General features: G+C 38.6%; 1 protein-coding gene across 1 annotated transcript in view; it reads left to right on the forward strand.

Moving 5' to 3' along the window:
- The window catches only part of LRFN2 (leucine rich repeat and fibronectin type III domain containing 2), a 167194-nt gene extending 146511 nt beyond the window's left edge, over positions 1–20683 (forward strand). Inside the window, 1 exon segment of the mRNA XM_050314820.1 lies at positions 8302–20683. Coding sequence (XP_050170777.1) covers positions 8302–9220 — 919 coding nt within the window. The 3' untranslated portion in view covers positions 9221–20683.
- The last annotated feature ends 40 nt before the right edge of the window (positions 20684–20723 follow it).

Below are 20723 nucleotides of genomic sequence, written 5' to 3' on the forward strand. Positions count from 1 at the left end.
TTGATTTTACATACTGAGTTATCTCAAATTTACTGACTGACTCTTTGCAACGTTATTGTGAATTATGAGAGATTTCTAACCCTACATTTACATGATACAGAGTGACTTTGTTAGTGTGGCTATACATTGTTTCCATAAATACTTCAGCTTCACATTTACTAAGAGAAATATTGTGTGGGCTTTCAATTACTCTGCTAATGAGCTTAAATATGTTTCAGTTGGATTTGAATTCATGTGAAGAATTTTTTTTTCTGAGGCAGTTAGTATAATGAGGTGAAAGGTGTTCTGTGTGTTGCTGAATAGCTTGGGTGTGACTGGATTAATCTTTTGTGCTGTCAAACCTTCCTCGAGTGTGTCTGCTTTCCCTTTAAAGATAAAATTTAATGTTCAGGACACTAAATATCTGCTGCTATCATGTCCACATGAAAGAAATTATAGCATAGATCAAGGAGCTTGTAGGTTTAATTTTGTGCTCTCATACCAACTAGAACCAAAATGATGTTGTTCCAGTAGGTTGGACCTGGACAGCTGACCTGAGCACCTTCATTGAATCAAAGCATTAGAAGATGGTTCTGGTGATCTTCATTCATCCAGAAGTGCCTCACCCATTGTGCCTGCCTGCAGCTCCTTATTGTTTGCAATAATCTTACTGAGAATTACAGGGAGGAGAGTTTCCTCTTAGAGCAATGGCTAATGGAATACCTCGTACTGTGGTCCCCTTTTCTCAGCCTTGTGAAGTAATGTCCCCTAGAAGCCTGCACGTTGCTCTGTCACTGGATGACTGACTTCAGTGCATCCTCAGGGGACATTATTCAGCAGCCCATCAGATATCAACATAAATTTATATTCTCTGAGCCAGTAGTTTAACGTTTGGGGTTGGTTTCTTTTTTACTTTCCCCTGTAGCACAGGGGATATATTCATTATCAGCATCTCCCTGGCTCACCATCTTGTGCCAGATATATCAATTGCTTTTGTCTCTACCTTCTCTCCCCCACCTCCAACCCCACTTTTTCAAAATGAGTAGAAAAAGGCATAAGCAAATCAGGAAATAATAATAAAATGATATGTACTGTGTGTTTTATTTGACAAGACAGATTCTCTGAAGAGCAGCTGGATGCATGAGTGATGAGGAGACAGGTTTGAGAAAAGCAAGAAGGGATTTGTGTTTAATAATAAATGTTCCGTCTGAAGGCAAAATTATGATTGTATGTCATAAACCCCCCCAAAACTAATAAAATAAAAAATGTAGGAAATTATTCATGTTGGGTTGATTTAGTGTTTACTGAACAAGTCTGGCTACCTCCTGGTATTATCTGACATTTACTTATGTTGACATCACTGACAGAGGAAATATGTCCTGTTGCTAATACTAACAAATATCTCTTTTCCCAGGACACCAGAAATGCAGCAGTCATTTTTTTAAAATGCAGGTCACAATAGGTCTCTGTCATTCTCAGATTCATAGTTTAAAAATCTTGAATCAGATGTCAAAAGACTGTGAGATCTCACACAGCACTTTGGTACTTTATATTTTTTTTTTTTTAACTCTTGAGGCTTTAGGATGATCTGAAGATACATGTTTAAGGACTTCTTTTGAAATTTGAAGGGTCAGAAATTAATCTCTATTGCAAACTTACTTAATTTTTAATAACATTTTTGATTGTACTCTCATTCCAAGACTGTGGAAACTGGGGATTTCCAGGATAAAAATACAGAAAAAAAATTACACCAATGTATACCATAAAACTTTCAAGAAAATCACAGAAGTTGGCAGCCAAGAAGAACAGTAAGTGCGCAGTCCAAATTTGTCAATTACTTGTTCTTGCTCGCAGGCAATACATCATGTGTGACATTTTCACTTCAGTTTAGAACCTCCTAGTCTTCCTCTGATCCTTTTTTGCCCTTTTCTCCAGCCTTCTGAATATCTGTCCACCATCTGAGCTCTTTCCACTGCCGTGATTCACTTCACTACCTTCACAATTGGCTTGGTTTTACTGAATGATCTTCACTCTTTTTCAGATGCCTTTTAGTCCAACTTTCTCCAGTATGTCCCCACTGATACTTTCCCTTTCCCCTTTCTCTACCATCCTACTTTAATCCACTGAGACTGAAGATGGACACTCTACCTGAAAAGTAGGACTCTACCAGACCCTTCTACAACATTTTAATGGAAGATTATCTGGAATAATTTTGGTTCTGTTCATAAATACCTGTGAAATTGGAATGAAGGAAAAAACTCCAACTATTTTATAATAGGGGAAAAATTTATTGATGAAGTAAAAAAAAAAGAAGAGCATTTTCGGCACGAGATTTTCACTGAAAATGTAAATTGTTCAGATTTCAGAATTTAACTTTTCTGGATCAATTGTCAGCTCTGAGAGTAATCTAGGCAATACTTTGGCACCTGAGTGAATTGAACTTTGTGTAAGAGGAAATCTAAGAGTGTGCAGTGAGGCAGATATTTTAACACTAAGGCATTACTATACAGGAAAGTTAGTGTGCTAACTAACTGGAATGTGATTTTATAGAACACTATTTCACCCTGTCACCCCTCTTCCTCTTCCTTTCCCCCCTCCTCATTACAAACTATATTGCATGCTGACAATGTTTAGCACCACTGTTTACCAGTTGCTTCATAATTAGTGTATAGTGTACAGCTGAACTGGTAAATTAATGAGGGTCCAGAAACATTCCCATGCCTCAGAAACTCATCCTCTATACTGCTGTCTTGGTACATTTTATTGCATTGCATCCTTTTTCCAGCATGATTCGGGTGTTAACATTCCAACCACTATATACAGTTTTGATATACAGCTTTCTGAAATCACCCTGTAAAAAAAAGGAATTTACCAGCAGAGAATGGACCATTCCCTGGGAGGTGTCTGCCATGTGACATGGCAGGTAGGCACAGAATCTTACAGGAAGAGTTTGAGTTGAGCAGCTAGAAAATTCACACTTAAGGAATAAAGCTTTTTTTACTGGGTTGTTTTTTTTTTTTTTCCCTCAGATACAGTATTTAATAAATTAGCATGACTCCATTTTGAACACCTGGAATTCACTTCAAAAGGAGAAATTGTATACAGGTAGTATGTAGACCCACACAATATATATAAAAAAATGTACATAAGTAGTTTATAGCCCTGTATAATACAAAGAAAAATAAAAATCTAGCAAGTCAGTATAAAACTGAGTCTTGGAAGTTGCAAGTGTTTTCCCAAAGGAAATGCCTTGACAGGTTCCTGCAAGTTCTGTGATTAAAGCAGTTTCAGACCTAAAGTGGATGGTATCACACCTCTTTTGATGGAGAAAAGGAAGAGAATTGCCTAGCCAATTAGCCTACTGTGGGTTTTGTCTAATTTTTCAGTTTTGCATAACCACAGCGTTAACCAACAGTTCACTCCTACTAAAGCCCAGTGCTACACAGAAGAAAAGAACTCGTTTGTATATTACAGTGCAATCGCCATATCTACTAATTTCCTTCGATACACTACAGCCTCTTTTGAAAGGAGATTGCTGGCATTATCCCTATTTTATAAATGAGGAGACTTACAGTACAGCAAAATGAATTCTCAGGAACTGAGAGTTACTGATAAAGTAGAGCCTGATATCAGTGTAACTGATAAAGTAAAGAATAAAACTCCGTTATCTTAAATTCTCAGCACAGTTCGCTTACTGCAAGCTTCAGTGCTCACTTACATCTGGGATTACGAGTGAAGTCTGCAGCAAACCTTTTCCCCCTGTATTTCTAAGTAATTTATTTTCCAATGTTCTTAATATCACCACACACTGAAGTGAATAATTAGAAAATTGCTTGATTTCTGTATGTTGTGTCCACAAGGACATAACAAGGATGTTTCAGTGGTGATGGTAGTACAAAATAAGGTTGACTTCAAAGCAGAGTTCTAGTACTATCTTTCCCTTTTTTTAAAAGGGTCTCATGGTCTCATTTTGGTGCTTTCACAAATAAATTTTCATGGATTGAACAGAATGTATTGTTTGAAAAAGCCCTGCAAATTTTCATCTCAGCTTCATAGCTCTTCATCACACATAAACTATCCTGGGAGCATCTGTCTATTGCTGTTCTATTTCAGATGGTTATGCTATGCCCATCCTGGTCATAGGTCTCCTTCTCTTCCAATAAGTGATGCTATTGTACCAAAGGGTGAGAGAAGAGGGCTCTTTTTGTCGATTAAGAAGGTCAGTTGTAAGATCTCTATGCTCATTTCATTCCTTAGAGGCAAGATTTTCCAGAAAGGTCAGAACTCTGTTCTTATATGAATAGTTTTCCTTTCGGTGTTTTGACCTTCAGGTAGGATTCAGGAACTAGATTGAGAATCAGATGAAAAAATCCTGGCACCAATGTGGAGATTTGCTTGCTCCTCTTACTCCAAGGAGAATAAATCAGAGGAGAAAGACAGAAATTACTGTCTTATGTGTCCGGACAGTGAATTTTCTGTATGATTTTCAGGTTTTGCATTGACCTAGCTAGGACTACATGCACACTTCTACAGATGACATATTTCTGTATTTGTTTATTCTCCCAGCCCACTGCCACCAGACTCCTTAAACTGTGCAAATTAAAATGTTCCATAACCTATATGCAAGTCTTTTGCTAGTTAATCTTCTCTTGCAGTTAGTCATCTGTGTTGTTTTTTTTTTCTAAAGAAAATCTCGTACCAACTTTAGATCTCTATTCCTCTTTTGTGATAAGCATCTAGGCAAGATCACACTGCTCTGAAGAGTAGGTGGACAGTATCAGGCTTGTTGCTTCAAGATACTGCAACTTTTAAGTGTGTTTGCTATCTGAGGGCTAGCAAGTGAACATCAGGATCTTCTGAGTTTCTAAAGCTAACAACTTTCAAAAGCTCTTTTTGATCTCCCATGAACCACATCCCTGCTATCTGAAAACAGTTTTCTGTGTTTAGCCAGACTGAACAAAGCTCAGCAAGATCTCTGCCTAGACCCAGTTTTAATGGTCCCTTTTAGTTTTATGGCAGCTCCAAACTATTGAGTCCCAGTGGCAGGGCATGGTGGTGCATGATTAATGGTACTACATGTACAGAACAGCCATGAAGAGATACACCCTGTAAGGCAGCAAAGCAAAGACTGAAGCAGCACCTTGCAGATACCTATGCTGGGGACAATCAAAGAAAGAGTCATCAATATCCCAGAATGAAAAAGAGTCTGCATCGATTTTAGGAGTGGAGAATGTTGAGATGCCATCCATCACAGCTCGCTGGCAGTATGTTTGGGGAGGGTAGACCAAAGCACGGAGGAATGCCAAAATACTCTTAAAATTTGGCAAGTTCATGAAAACAAGATTGTCTTCCCTATAAGATAGAAAACAAAGTCAGAAGTGATTACTTAACTCCTAGTACTCTTGAAATTATTGCTTATTCTTATGCTCAACTGTTCCTTAACAGCTACATTAATTTAAATATTTTACAAGAACATTTAAAATTTGTTTACCGAAACATCCAAAATACAAAACTCTTCATTTTATATGTATATGGAGAGTTGATTGTTTTTTCCTTAAATGGGATTACAACTGTGATTTTATAAAGCTATTATTAGTCTCAGCATTAACACAGCTGTAGCTGCCAGAATTGATTGAATTTAGAAATTACTCAGTTTATTTTAAAGGCTAATATGAACTTTTATAGAAGTTTCAACATAGTTTACCTGGCCAAGCTTTAGAACTAGTTATGGCCTCACTATTGTACATTTAAAAATGGATTGACTTTACATTTTTTACCACTGTTACTACTTGCCAGTCCTTGAAATATGCCAGGCAGTTACATTTCTCTGGAAGCTTGTGTGTAATTGTATTTGAAAAAAAGCAAGTTGTAAATTATTCGGGCTATCAGTGTTCACTCTATATAAATCGGGCATTAGTGGGTGAGGCTGAAAGACTGCATTTCTATTTTTGTATGTTTGTTTACTTTCTAAACAGGAGAAATGCATACTCACCTGTGGCCAGACTGAAGGGTTGAGTAAGTGGTGTGAATGCATAAATGCAAAGATGATCGGATGTGTGCAAAGTTACATATAGCATGTAAAGTCAGTTGTTTGTTGTTTGCTTGGAGAGAATGATCTTTCTTGTCTCTCCATGTTTAATCATTGCAAAGCAAAAGGAACCACTCTAACAGATAGCGTTACAGTTGTGTTTTTCCAAGAGTTATAACCCAAGTCCAAGACCTAGTTTATAGGGCTGACTACTCTTTCTGCTAACAGTGCTACTTGTTTGTAATGAGGTTTCACAGTGAAATAATTTCTGACTGACTTATCACACTGTAGATTTTTTTTAAGCACGCAGCTGGGATTGATGGTGAAAAGTGGAGTATAGCACTACAGAAAGACATAGGAATCAATTGGTGAAACTGTTCAAGAGTTTAAAATCAAATGTTTGAAGAACAATAGCATTCTGTTATTCCATATATCATCCCTGGTGTGTGCATATACAACTCCTTGAACAATTCATCAGAGCGCAGTCTGCTGTGGGCAGTGGTGTTTTGTTCACAGAGCCACAGGGAGAGAAGAACAATTAGAAATAACTTGAGATCAAATATTTCAGCTTTTGGAAACCATTTTAGCAACAGTATCTGGAGTTTTTCATGAGGGCTTCTTTATGACCTCTCGACTCATTCTGAATAGCTCATTTATATCTGTGTCGAACAGCTCCATTAGGATGATAAATGTGGCTAGAATCTCAAAATACAACAATGAGTAAACCTGCCAGATGATGTTTCTCAACGCTATTTCTCAAGTGTCTCTCACCAATATTTCTTTTCCTTACAGACTTTTTTTGTGTGTGTGTGTGTTTTTTTTAAAAAGGAGCCACATCCTCGCCTGTGGCCAGACTGAAGGGTTGTGTAAGTGGTGTGAATGCATAAATGCAAAGATAATCAGAAGCTCATCTTTGCAGTGCCTTGACGTTGCTGCTTCTCAGTGCAGGTCTGTTCACTTCCACTGTACAGAAGGTCCTCTGCAGAGCTGCAGTTTGTGCTAGCTGTGGTGATGATTTGAGACTAAGGAAGCCTGGCACTCCCACAAGGAGAATGTCTTGTTCCTCTGCCTGGGCCTTGCCGTCCCAAACACAGTCACACCAGCTCACTGTGTGTTTTAAGTGCCTGTAAGGCTCCCTAGTTGCTGGTGCAAAAGACCTGCAGATCTATGTCATAATGGGCTGGTTTTAATTTCAGCTTTTTTTCTCTCACCCAAGCCTGTAATGTAATGTAGCAGTAACGAGAAACATGCATGATATCTCTTTGGTTTTATTCTTGGCTACCCACCAGGCACCAAATCTTGGATTCTTCACTGTGCAATTTTCATTGGTTTGAAGTGGAGGTAGATCATATTCATTCCCATCTGCTAATTTTGAATACTAGTGATGCTTTAATATTGCATGAGTTCAAATGACTGCTTAAGTTTTGTGGCAGCAAAGAATAATGTCCATAAATGTCTCAACTTGGAGCACAGCTTAGGCCTAGCTATTTGGTTTTAGGAAATGGATTTCTAATTGAGTAGAATTTTTATTTTAAAGAAACCCTCTTATTTCCATCCCTGCCTCTTCCTACCTCTCCTCACAGTTCCACAGCCCATATTGCCAGTGCCAGTATTTCTTTTTCACTCACAGAGGGGAAGGTGGTTGCTGGGAGAAATTTCTGGCAAAGACTATGATAGCTGCATTTTTAGGAGATATTTTCCACAGTGGGGAGTAGGAGGATGGGGAAAGTAGGTGGGAGAGTGGAGAAAGAGATAGAAGTGGTTGCCTGCCTTGCCTCTCAGTCAATGAGAAAACTAAATGTAGACCCTTGTCTTCACAAGGTAAGTAACCTGCTGATGTTAGACAGGAAATGTTCGGACACCCATGAAGCAATGTGACAACTGCCAGGTTGAGACTCAGCAAGTTCAAGGGTCATTTGCACACTCAGAAAGAACTGCTCTTTGTAAGTACATGTTTTTATTCTGAGGTATCTGTTCAGGCTTGAATATATTTCAAAATAGGGCAGATGCAAGTGAAGAAAGAAAAAAAAATCAGACTAGTTTGGTCTGATTTTTCTTACTCCCTTTTATTGCACATTTGAGAGCTGGTCCTCAAAACTTGCGTGTTACTGAATGCTGGGATGTTGAACCCACAGGAGCTGGGAAGCTTGAATGCTTGTTTGAATTTTATGGCTCTGACTCCTCTTTGCCAGTACCCAGAACAGTAAACACAACATTGTTCTTATGTCTGTTCTCTCTTTCACCTTTGTGTCAAGAGTAACCAATTTTTTTTTCCTTTCTTTTTTTCTTTTAAGGATGATACCAGCTACAAACAAGGCTTTTGTTGTAACCAACCTTGTTTCTGGAACAGGCTATGACCTCTGCGTCCTGGCAATGTGGGATGACACAGCCACGACCCTTACTGCCACCAATATTGTGGGATGTGCCCAGTTCTTCACCAAAGAAGACTACCCTCAGTGCCAGTCGATGCACAGTCAGTTCCTGGGTGGGACCATGATTCTGATAATTGGAGGCATCATTGTGGCAACTCTGTTGGTATTCATTGTAATACTCATGGTCCGCTATAAGGTCTGCAACAATTCCCAAGGGAAGATGTCTAATGTCAGCAATGTCTACTCACAGACAAACGGAGCACAACCAGTTCAGAATGGAGTCCTGCCCCAAGTCAATCCCAAAGTGGTGGTGAGGAATGAACTTATGGAGTTTAATTGTCAGTCTGCACGGAGCAGCATCTCCTCTTCCTCCAGCTCTGCAAATAGTCGTGACTGTGACAACTATAGCCTCCAAAGTGAACAGGGCACATTGTCCAGTAAATGGAGGCCTCCTTCCAGGTCAAAACACAATATTGACCGGTTAATGGGAGCTTTTGCCTCCCTGGAACTGAAATGTCAGAAAAAGGAGGAAATGACAGACTCCAGAACTTCCACGGTGGCCCGCCACTCGGACAAAGAGCCACTGCTGGGCCAGACGGAGTCAAAATTGCGCAGCTTCCTCATGTTGCCTCTGGAGGGCAAAACCAAACGTAGCCATTCTTTTGACATGGGGGACTTTGCTACATCTCAGTGTTGCACCTACCCAAAAAAGATAACAAACATTTGGACAAAGAGGAGCCTCTCGGTCAACGGCATGCTTTTGCAGTATGATGACAATGACCTAACAGGGGCAAAAGGGACTTTCGGGAGCTCAGAGTGGGTAATGGAAAGCACGGTGTAAATATCAGTGTCTCCCCCCTCCTCTTCTCCCTTCATATGTTATAAAGCGTGGTTTGCTTCAGGACCATGCAATTGGAAAGAGAGGGGAGGAAACATTTTCAGTTGTACTGGCCAAAAAGATAGATAAGCAAGTAAGTAACAGGGATATTAAAAGAGCAAGAAGGTCATGAAATGTGAATAGGCACGTATGGCACCATTCCTGTCTGGCCCCAACTAAACCATGCGTGAATGTTTCAAGGAATTTGCTAGTTGTATTTAGCATTACTTTCCAAAAGATACTTAGACTCTTGGTGAACCACCACACAAGATTAAACAAGGAGGATGAAAAGGGGTTTAACAGGAGAAATTCAATATTTACAGGGTTCCTTTTTTTTCTTTTTTTTTTTTTTTTTTTAAAGGGCACCTCTTTCTTTTCTTTTAACCACAGAAATACAGTTCTGTGGATATGACTGGTGCTAGGATATATCTGGTTGTTATTGCAAATGATTTTCTCAAAAGTGCAGGCATGGCACCCACAGGGACAGATCAGAGCAAATTGTTCAGCATAATCTCATGGTGTTAACTGTGACATCTGGGCAAACAATATTTGTTGCTGAGTGGGCTTTTGGTTGGGATTTAATAACTTCTGTTCAGTTTTGATTTTTTTTTTCGCCTCAACAGAAAGTATGTTTCCATGCATTTTTTGGTTTTGTTTTTGGTCTCATCAAATCCCCAAGATTAAAAGGAGGTATGTACAAAGGTCAAATTTCTGATGTTCTGTATAATCCACCTCTAGTAACATCCCTTTCTGTCCTAGAAAAAACTAAATCAAGGGACAAATAAATAAAAAAAAATATCCTTTTTCTTCCATCTTCCTCATAGTCTCTGCTTGAGGCAGATTGCAGCAGCTATTGGTATCTGTAAGGGTGTTGCTATCAAAGATGGGAAAAATAGTTATCAAGATTTTGTATTAAAGGATAAAGAAAGGGAAAACAAAAGTAGCCCCACATTATGAATACTAATGGCTTCTGGTGAAGGTCACACTGCCACTCTGTTAACTGCTAAAGGAAACACCAATCCTATTGTGACAAAAGCTCCCTGTCTGTACAGTCATCATGATACAGCTTGACTGTACCAGTATCATCACAAGAAAAATAAGTTTTTGTGTATTTCAGGGGATTGGGTATATTCTAAATTAGCCACAGCAACTCGGTTAGATTTGGGTATCTCAGAGCAGAGGGTCTCCCATGTGTCCCCTGCATTATATACAGCCCTTGCCCAGTCTCTGGTTTACTCCTGCTTCCCTATCTCTCATCCTCAGGAAAATACTTCCCAAGTAATAACAGGAGCTCTTTAGGACTTGTAAACTGATTCTCAAATTCATTTTTGGTGAGTGTTGCTGTGGTTGTAAAAATACACATGGCAAATCCAGCTGAACTGATTGTCCTTAACAATTTTACTGTGATTTCTAGCATTCTGGTGGCTACTGCAACTGTCCTATCATTTATTTATTAATTTGTTGGCTCCCAATGATCAGCTGTTGGGAGCCATTCTGAAATTGCACATTGTTACTATTATTTACATTGATTTTGTAAAAGATGTGGAGAAAGGGTGCAAGGCACAGAGAAAATAACACATGAAAAAACTTTATGTATATTTTTTTTAAAGGTTCAGAGATATATTGTGACATGGCTGTGTACTTGATCTTGTATTCGTCATGTTTCCTACTTGGAGTTTTAGATAATGACATCCCTGTGATCAGAATATTTTTTCCTTTTTTTTTTTTTTTTTTTTTTGCTACAAAATGTACAGTAAAAAACTTACCTGGGGAAAAAAAGTACCTGCTTTTCATTTGTTTGTTGCTCTGTGGTCTGCTTTGAAACCTAAGTAAGGAGGAGAAATTATTTTTTTAAATTATCTTGAAAATTTAGATGCTTACTTTCTCTTTTTCAAAAATTGTCTTTCACTTTAGCATTTTAGGTATAAAATAACAATCAAGAAATTCATATCTTTTTGGAATGCATTAGAAAAGATCTTGTAAAAAACATTTCACCTCTTTTTCTGTTGTTACATTCATACAGATCTATATTACTAATGTATTTTAAACCCTGATCCAAAATCTGCAGAAATAAGAGGTAGCCTTTTTTGACTAAGGTCCTGACTTTCTGGAGGTTTTTGCTCAGATTGTTGCTCATAAATACATTAATAGATTCAAAAGATATCCAGTCAAACTGTTTGAAGCGTTTTTCAAACCCTGGTCTTCTCGTGCTTTCCATGATGAATGACACCTCTAGTGCCAGAATCTACATAATCCAACTGTCCAGATGGCACCTTCATATCAACTATTAATAACATATACATTTATGTTGCACTAAAAGCTCTTACAGACATTCATGTAGTTAGTTATTTTCTTATCCTTGTTCCACTGCACTGTGGTTGGGCTTTTTTGTTAGATTGCTGCTTCACTCTGAACATGACATCTGGGTTGCTTTTAATTTAGCCATTAAGTTCATCCTCAATATTAGTAGTATATGAAACTGTGAGTTTTCAAAGTATATCCTATACTGTTTTCTTTCTCAGAGATGAATACTTCTTTTTCACTTTCTGATACAAGATTAAAGGAAATAAGCCAACAGATGCAGTTCTAAAATAAGGGATAGTTGCAAAAAAAAAAAAAAGGTAATAAATTCCACACTCTAACATCTGCACTTATTACTGTTAATCATGATATTAATTCATTTGTCTTTCATGAATGAGGCTCAATCCACATTTAGCTGATTTACAAATACTGAGCAAAATGAACCAGGAACCCAGCAATTATCTTTGGTGCTCACAGCATTTGGGAGGAAGAGAACTCAGGACCTATAGGTGAAGGAGGGCGCCCCAGATCAAGTCTGCAAGTGGTCAGCTCTGCCTGATTATTCTTCTGTAGCTCTTCTGCGTGGTAGAAATTCTTCCTTGTTTCGCTTCTGAGCACAACTGCACATCAGTGACTGGTGAAATGATATATAGATACCCACTTATCTGGGTGTAATAAATATTTTCACACATCATCGAGAAGCTGAGCTGGCTCCAACGGCCTAGTCCTCTTATCGCAGAAACCTACACTGAGAAATTTACACAGTGTTTCACAAGTTAATATGTGGTAGTGTGATGTGAAGCTGCACCAACTGTACTTTAGGGGCAAGTGTCAGGTAAAGTCAGGAAAGTAAGGAAAATAGCAGAGATCAACAAGAGACTTCTGAAAAAAAGAAGTCTGGGAAATTAAAGGTGTTTGAGAATTTAAAGTAAAGCCCATGGGAATAATTAAAGACATCTGCGTATGCATATGTAGCCCCTGTTAGGTTTTTGATATGTTTTATAATAGTGGAACTAGCTTTTTTCCTAAAAATATATGCCATTGACTTGAAAGATCAGGATATGATCCCACTGTGAAATTCTGCATACACCCCTGATAAAAAAACCCAACCCAAATCCCCAAAATATTATCCCGGAGAATATTAAACAAGATGATGAAATGGAAATTTCTGAAAGTAGTGATTATGGGGATTTCATTTGCTGTCTGCTAGGAACCAAGTGGTTTATGAAAAGAAAATAAAGTGCGTGTGTGTGTGTGTACGTATGAATAAGAAAGCAGCCCATACCATTTCCTTACATTTATATCCTAGAAGATTTCATTAATAGGAATTATCTACTGTGCAGGGCTAAGGGTTGGACCCTTGTGGGTCTCCTCCAACTCAGCATATTCTGTGATTTCAGGTTCAAATGTCCTGAGTATGCCAGCTCTAGAGAACAGTAAACTTTCTTAGAGGAAGATAACCCGTTCTATATGTCCTCAAACTACACCCTGTACTTTGTTACAATTTGGATTAATTCACTTGTAAAGCAATGCATAACAAAGAAAGAGAGTTACCTTTGCACTGCATGATGCAAGACTGAAAATGTGGTGTCTTTTCCTTTGCTAAACCTGTTTCTATCCCAGACCATGGGGTTGATCTGCTCTGGAAACAGGAGAAAATAATATTCCAGAAGACTCTGCTTGTTTAATTTCTCACTCTTCACCCAGCAAAGGGTTGCAAAAACAGTTGACCAAAAAGAGGTCTTGGAGATTTCTGAGTGTAAATAAATGCAGCAACAGTTTAAGCACTTTCTAACCTGGAGGGTAAGGAATAATTCCACCTGATAACCACGAAAATATTTAGGTCTTTGAACAGCCTGAATGTCACATCTGTTTGCAATACTTTGCACCCATTAAGCACCGGGTAACCCACAGTACACCATATGGTGCACAAAACACATCTTTCTACCTCTTGCAGCCTATTTCTCTGGAACCTTTTCCAAGTAATTCTCTGTGTTCAGTGTTTGTAATTTAATACTTGGGCAATTCTGGAAACGTAATAATATTCTGTGTGTGGAATTACCAAGGGACATTATTAGCATCTTGCATGTTTCACCTTTAAATTTCCCTAAACATGATGAGTGGATCCCTCCGAAAACATTAGATTTGGTTTTAGGCTGTAGGCCAGATAAAAACCCAATCAAAGAGTCCCTCAAAAACCTTACTTTCTATATAGAAATTTTATGTTCTGCAGTATGTTTTCCTTGCTCTAATTAATTACTACTTAATCCCCCAAGGTACAGCATTCCTTAGCTGCTGTCAAAAGGCCCTACTATACAAAACAGTGCCAGATGCTTATTCCCGATATTACACTCTCAGCAGATGGCAAATGTCAGAGATATAAATATATACCCAGATACAGATATATCAGCCATTGCATGTGTTTCTATTTGTGCATATATATGCACGTGCACACATTTATATGTTGCGCTCTTAATCTGTATGGTTTGTGGTATAGAGATTTCCTAGTTTGGTAATAAGGGAACATTTACATTTTTTATGAAGTACTAATGGGAGGAAGGGAGGGAGAACAGAAACTTCCTTTTATAAGAAGCAGATTAGTAGATAATCTGCATCTCATCCCAGCTGGGAGAGATCAGTGCTTCAAATGAACTTAATTGGAGGTGAAAGAATTCATTCGTTTCCTATGACCACAGGGAAGGCTCAGCTCCTACGTTAGGGCATTTATGCAGCTGATGCTCGCATCACATGCTGTAGATAAGTCTCCTGTCAATGAGGATTGGTGTTTTGCAGGGAGACAAGCAGCCATAGGGAGCTGCTCTGCATACACTGTCCCTGTTTGTGATCTTAAATGTGCTGACAATGCTGTACTTTAATTTGTTAGTGTGATTGTTTCTTGGGAGAGGGCAGCATTACATGTTATACTCAGTCATATGTGGAGCCTGGACACAAGGCTAGGGAAACTGGTGGAAAAGAGAAACATTGAAAATCAATGGCCTGTATTAGGAGAAAATAAATCCTGACTAAAATCCATAGTTCTTAGTTTGTAAATAGGAGAGGAAAATGTTCCATTAGTTATTTGTACAGTTACAGAGGTGGGTATCAACTTATGGTTAAAGTTTGCCCATAATATTTTTCATGCAATGAGAAATTGAATCGATATTTTCATTACACTTTTCAGGTTTCTTGTGTGTGACTACTCTATTTTAAATGTATTAACACTCCTCTTCTCTACAATGAACAGTGGAGGAACATTTTAATACTGAGATGTAAATTACTGCCTGTACCGTTTATGATTCAAAGATGGGTGTCTGAACAGGAAAAAGAGATTGCTGTTCCAGGGAAGTTGTTCCTCTTGGACAGTATTACTGGTACACCAGCATGAAATGTAGTATCTGAGAAGGGAAAGGCAAGGCTGCATGAAGGGAAATATCTACTTTATACCCTAAGACTTACTAAGACTTCAACAAAAATCTGAAGAGTGGATGTGTTAATCTTCCTTCTTTTGAACATAACTCAGAGTTGTGAAACTAAAAATAATTAGGCTCATAGTTCTGATGTGCTATATACACAAAAATGGTTCTCGTTGGACAGATGTGATCCGAGTATTGCTGCAGCAGAGAGCTGCATGCTGGGCATCAGTAGGAACTGGTGTCATGCACAAAGGCTGATGAAGCAGGATCTCCAGGAGAGGATCACAGGAGATGTCACAGCATGATGGGAGGCTTGGTGATATAGGAACAGGTTAGACCTGGCTAGTCCAATAAATTGCTCTTATCCTAGTATACTGTGACAGTGTTCAATACTAGTTATTTCAGAGAAAGCACCTCTAGGAAAACTTCTGAGAGCTTTGACAGAGCTCTGAATGATTCCTCTTGTTTTGGAGTTCCTGCCTCTGAGTCTGTCAAGCCTGACTTTAAAAAAAGCAGTCCTTGTCATCTGAGATTGGGTTGCCTGAGGCACTTGGAAATGGACAGGTGAGTATTGCAGAGATTATGAGAATATTCCTCATTTGAAAAAAGACCAGAGTGCACCTCCTGTGTGCCTCACTGTAGCTAAAAACAGAAAAAAGTGCACAGCAACAGCAACAACATTAAAACCCATAGCTACTTTACTAAATATGAAACTCTGTGCCATAATGCAAAAAAAAAAAAAATCAACAACAAAAAAACCAAAACCAAACAAAAACAAACAAACAAACAAACAAACAAAAAAACCCACCACCTCAAATAGTGACTTTCTCACATGTTTCTGAGAAAAAAAGGCAAGATATTTGTTCACACTTTCAGATATAGAATCATAGAATCATAGAATTAACTGGGTTGGAAGAGACCTCCGAGATCATCAAGTCCAACCCTTGATCCAGCCCCACAGTGATGCCTCTGGATATGCACATAATACAAAATTTGTATAGAAAAAATGTTTCATGGTCTAAGAGACCATTGCATACTATGTGTGATAGTATTTGGAGATGAGATAAGAAACACTCAGTACAGCATCAATTTGATCCTAAGAAACTGATGTTCCAAAATTTAAGGTCAGTATAAAATGTTGTTCTTTTTGTTTTGGTTTTTTTCCCTTGTTTAATACAAGGCCATAAATAATGGTTTTCTACTGAAGAAAACCCCAGTGGGATTGTGGACCTTTAAAGTTGAGTTGTGAGGCTGGTGCTAAGCTCAGTAGGTGCTTAAAAATGCAAACAGGCCTGGGGCCATTATTACAAATGCTTTTAACAGCTGCCAGAGAGCCTCGGCTTGCTATAGGGTTGTGCTGCTACACAAAGCCATCCAAAATGATGACACAGATTCAAACAATTGAAATATAGCTGCCTATAATAGGTTGAGTGTTGACTAATGGTCAGTACTGGTTAGAAGTGATGAATACAGAGGACACCAACACAGTTTTGGCTGCAACTTCTGGGTTACAGTTATCTGCACCTGCTGGGTGCCCAAATCACTGCGTTGCTGCCAGACTTGGCCACCCAGAGTCTGAGGGAGAAGCCACTTGGGTTGGATTTTGTTCACAGAGACTATCAAGCACAATCTTGAATGAGGGTTAAGGAACATTTCCCTCCTTGGGGAATTTGGGTATAGATGTCTCCAAGACGTCAGTCTGGAAGGAGGACCCCATTTCAGCCACCTAGGTCAGCCTGTGACAGCTTGAGTTTATTTGAGAGGGAAGGAACATATATCTCTAGCCTGGCCTTCTGGAACTCATCACCTCTGTCTCTTCCACCCCTCCAGCCCTCAACAAAGTTTCATTCCTCCTCTATTCCTTTTCTTAGTGATTTATCATTTGATTTCAGGCGAAAGGACATTTTATCTACCACACACTGCAGGAGAATTAACATAGCTGATTTGCTTCCTGACCATACTCTTTTCTCAGTTACTCTACTGCAACTTTTGCTTCTGACTGCAGTGATTGATGATTACAATTACAGTTGTTTGAATTATTCAGTGTAATAAGACAACCAGATGAACTGAGATCCTTCATCACTCACAAAATGAGGACTCAAATTTCCCAGGATGTATCTGTCATCATCCTCTAGTGTTCTTTCCATGGGTACAAGAACACAGTTCAGTAGTGGAGGCCTTGCTACCTTTTCACTTCTGCTTAGTATTTTGGAAGTGGTCGTTTCAGGATGATTTCCTCAGAACAGTCACAAAGCAAACAGATTTACTGACCATATATACACTGACTAAACAGACCCATTGGTTTGTCATTGTTCCAGCAGGATATGAAGTATAGCCCTTAGGAATATCAAACTGGTGACCCAGTTTTCAAACAGGTAAAAGATATTACTGTGTCAGATATGTTAGATTTGTTATTAATGTCACTATGTTTAAACTGTGTCTGGCATTAATATGGATGATACCAGGTGAAGAGCTTCAGAATTAATCTCTAGGGTAGGTAACCTAGATCTTATTTTAGTGAGGAGAGTATCTCCTACCCTTCAGGTGCCTTATCTTCTCCTGAATATTTCTGAGTATCTGCTCTATATGTTTAATAAGATGATTACTGTATATATTTATTTTATATATCTACATAACTTCATTCCCATAAATATAGAATGCAGTGTGACATGTTGCCATTATCCATAATACTAGTGGCATGTATAGATAGGGCATACTTCAGTTCAGAATGAAATCCTGTGCATTAGACCACATATCTCCCCAAATCAATCTAGAGTAAATATCCACTCTTATATCCCAAGCACAAACTTTAGTTGAAAAATTAGTGCTAAATATGAAATAACAACAGAAATATCTACATATACTTTCTGCATAAAACATCAAAGCCAAAATTCTGAACAGAGGTGGGTCTAAATTCTTCTGGTCTTAATCTCCCTCACAACCCCCAGTGTAACCTAACCAGTGCTAGAGACCTGCATAAATTACAGCAGTGCTACAGGTCTAAACTTCTGTCTCCTTTTCTGTCATCCTTATCTCACACATCAGGATTTGTTTAGCCGCCCTTCCCAAAAGAGCTGGGGATGAGCTTACCACAATGGTAAGAGTCTCCCTTGGATGTTTTGTCCTATCATTTTTTACTTGATACAAAGGAGTGGATGATGGAATGATGCTCTCTGTACCACCTCTGTTGGTGGTACCCAGCCAGAGTCAAATGTGTGTGGAGTCAAACCCAGAGAGAGTCAAACCATGACCCAGAGTCAAACCCAGCCAGAGTCAAAATGTGTGTGGTTTGCTCACCCCATATTATCTTCACTTCTTAAATATTTGTGTCATTTATTTTTCATTGATATGACTTCATGGGGAATGGTCCTTCTACCACTGTCTGTATTAGTGCACGGTACTCCCACATGAGTACAGGCATTCTCCATTCATTATTTGCTGTTTGTCATGTCCTCTTCATTACTTGACCATAGAAGAACTTATCCTCATCCAGCAAGGGACTAGAAGTAATAACATTTGTTTCACCACAAGTAGCTGTACAGGGAATGTAGCAGTTGAAATTAGCAATAAAACCATAAATCCTAAAATAAAATGTTCTTCTTCAAAAATATGTGAAAATGAGACTAAGATTTGCTAACATTAGGCAGGATCAGAAACAATTCACAAATGAAAACATAATAGAAATGAAAGAGTTCAAATTCATTAGATTATTTATTTGGAAAATATAAGCCTAAGAGCTTTAATGGTGAGTAAAAATGGAAATGATGATGTTTCCTGAACTGCAGAGCATCTACCCCATATACAGTCAGAGTAAGAAAGTCAGCTGTGAGGCTGACATAGAGTTATAGCATGCAGTTTGCAACACAAGACTGTATAATTTCTAAAAGGTTTGTGAAACTCCTGAAGGAGGAATGCATTTACCAGAACTGGGATTAACTAATAATAGTTAATGAAATTTGTATCCTAATTTGAAAGCATTTTCTTAAAGTCCCTGATGGAAGGGAAAAGGAAGGTAATGTGCTCAAATGAGTTTTGAAATAAATAAATTATTTTTAAAAAGGCTGAGAGTGGATTTGCAATCCAGACCTAATACTCGGTTTGCTCCTAGTATCCAGATTATAGGGGATTATCACAGATCAAACCCCCTTAACAGAAAGGAGCCTTTTAAATCCACCTCAGCATTGCCCTTATTAGGACTGAAGGAGAGAGGCTCCTTCCACTGGGAGGAAAGAAGCCCTTAATTCATGGCTTGTCAGAAGAAAGGCGCTTGCTTCAGCACTGAACCAGGTTAGTTATGGCCTTAATTTACACGTCCTGGTGGAAGGGACGATACCTTTAAGTAATAATGAACAAGTGTGCGTTGACAGAATAATAATCACGGATTGAAAAGGTTACAGCAGAGAAGGTGGTAAAGCGAAGTGCCTGCTTTAATTCCGCTGGGTGCCATAATACCAGGACTCAGGAGCTGCACTTACAATATAAAATAACATTAGTGTGGCAATTAGGACTTAATGGTTTGTGGAGAGAAGTCTGCAAGACTTTATAAAAACATCCAAATTAGTCTGTATTCAAGTTTTACTTCACTCTCACTTTTTTTTCCTGGCTGTATTGCCCTCTTCCTCAAAGGCAGAGTTCTCTTAGAACACTATGAAGAAATGCTAGAGATATCAGGACCACTTCTCAGTTTGTATATATGGGTATAATCTCAAGGACATTTCTGTCAATTTATTCAAACTGAAGAATCTGGCCTGGGGTGCCTCTGAATAAAGTTGCTGACCTAGAAAAACTCATTTTCTCCAGTGAGCAGACAAAAAACAAATCACTAGATGTATATTGACCTGGTGTCCTATTAAAAAAGTTTTGAGCTCTCTTAAGCTGCAGACAGCCTACAATCACTTAGAGAAATATGACTCAAATGGGAACTTTTAGAGTGAATTTAAACTCCATAAATTTTGTTAGGATTCTTTGCTGTTCTCAGAAGGAAGAAGTCACCCAGGTTTCTGGGAGATAATTTGGATTTCTTACAGTTTTCTTTGATTCTTGTTGGTTCCTGTCACCATAATATCAGGGTGTCAATGGCCTGGCAGTATTGAGCTTGGCAGAAAACCCTGGAGAGTATGTGGAAACTTCTCCATGTGTGGGAGCTTAGGTTTTTTTGCAGTGCTCTACATGGCACAAGATTTTGAACTTCTACAAAAATATATTTCTTCAATAGTCTTCATATGTGATACCCATTCAGCACATCAAAGAGTCAGTGGCTGACAGAGTGTGTATAAATCTCAGGCACCGAGGCAAAAATAGACAGCGCCAGTGTCTCCATTCCTTTCTGACCATTGCACAGTTCTGAAGAGCTGTCTAAAGACATGGTCCTCTGACCACTGGAAGGGTCTAGCTAATTTCCTCAAACTTACAGTAAAAACTGACAGAAGTGAAGCATGTCCTTGCCTCTTCATTGATCTCTCTTCCCTTTTCTTTCACACACATACAAATTTTCTGTTTCAATTTACTGTGCTTCTTACCTCTGGTAGATATGCTTATAAGACTATATATTCTCTGTCTGAAACTGAAAGCTCAGACACCACACACGTCTGTATTGATCCACATACCGGCACTGTAAGTATTCTATTATTTCCAGGGGAGATTTTAAACCACCCCTTTCCTTTTAGGATACCCTTTTTGTAGGTTTGGTGTGAAATAAAAAAACATATGTGCAGGGTTTTGTTTTCTTTCTTTCACTAAGCCTATGAAAATAT

The sequence above is a fragment of the Myiozetetes cayanensis genome, unplaced genomic scaffold (genome assembly GCF_022539395.1).
Source record: "Myiozetetes cayanensis isolate MyiCay16 unplaced genomic scaffold, myiCay2020 scf2-11, whole genome shotgun sequence".
Classification (NCBI taxonomy): Eukaryota; Metazoa; Chordata; class Aves; order Passeriformes; family Tyrannidae; genus Myiozetetes; species Myiozetetes cayanensis.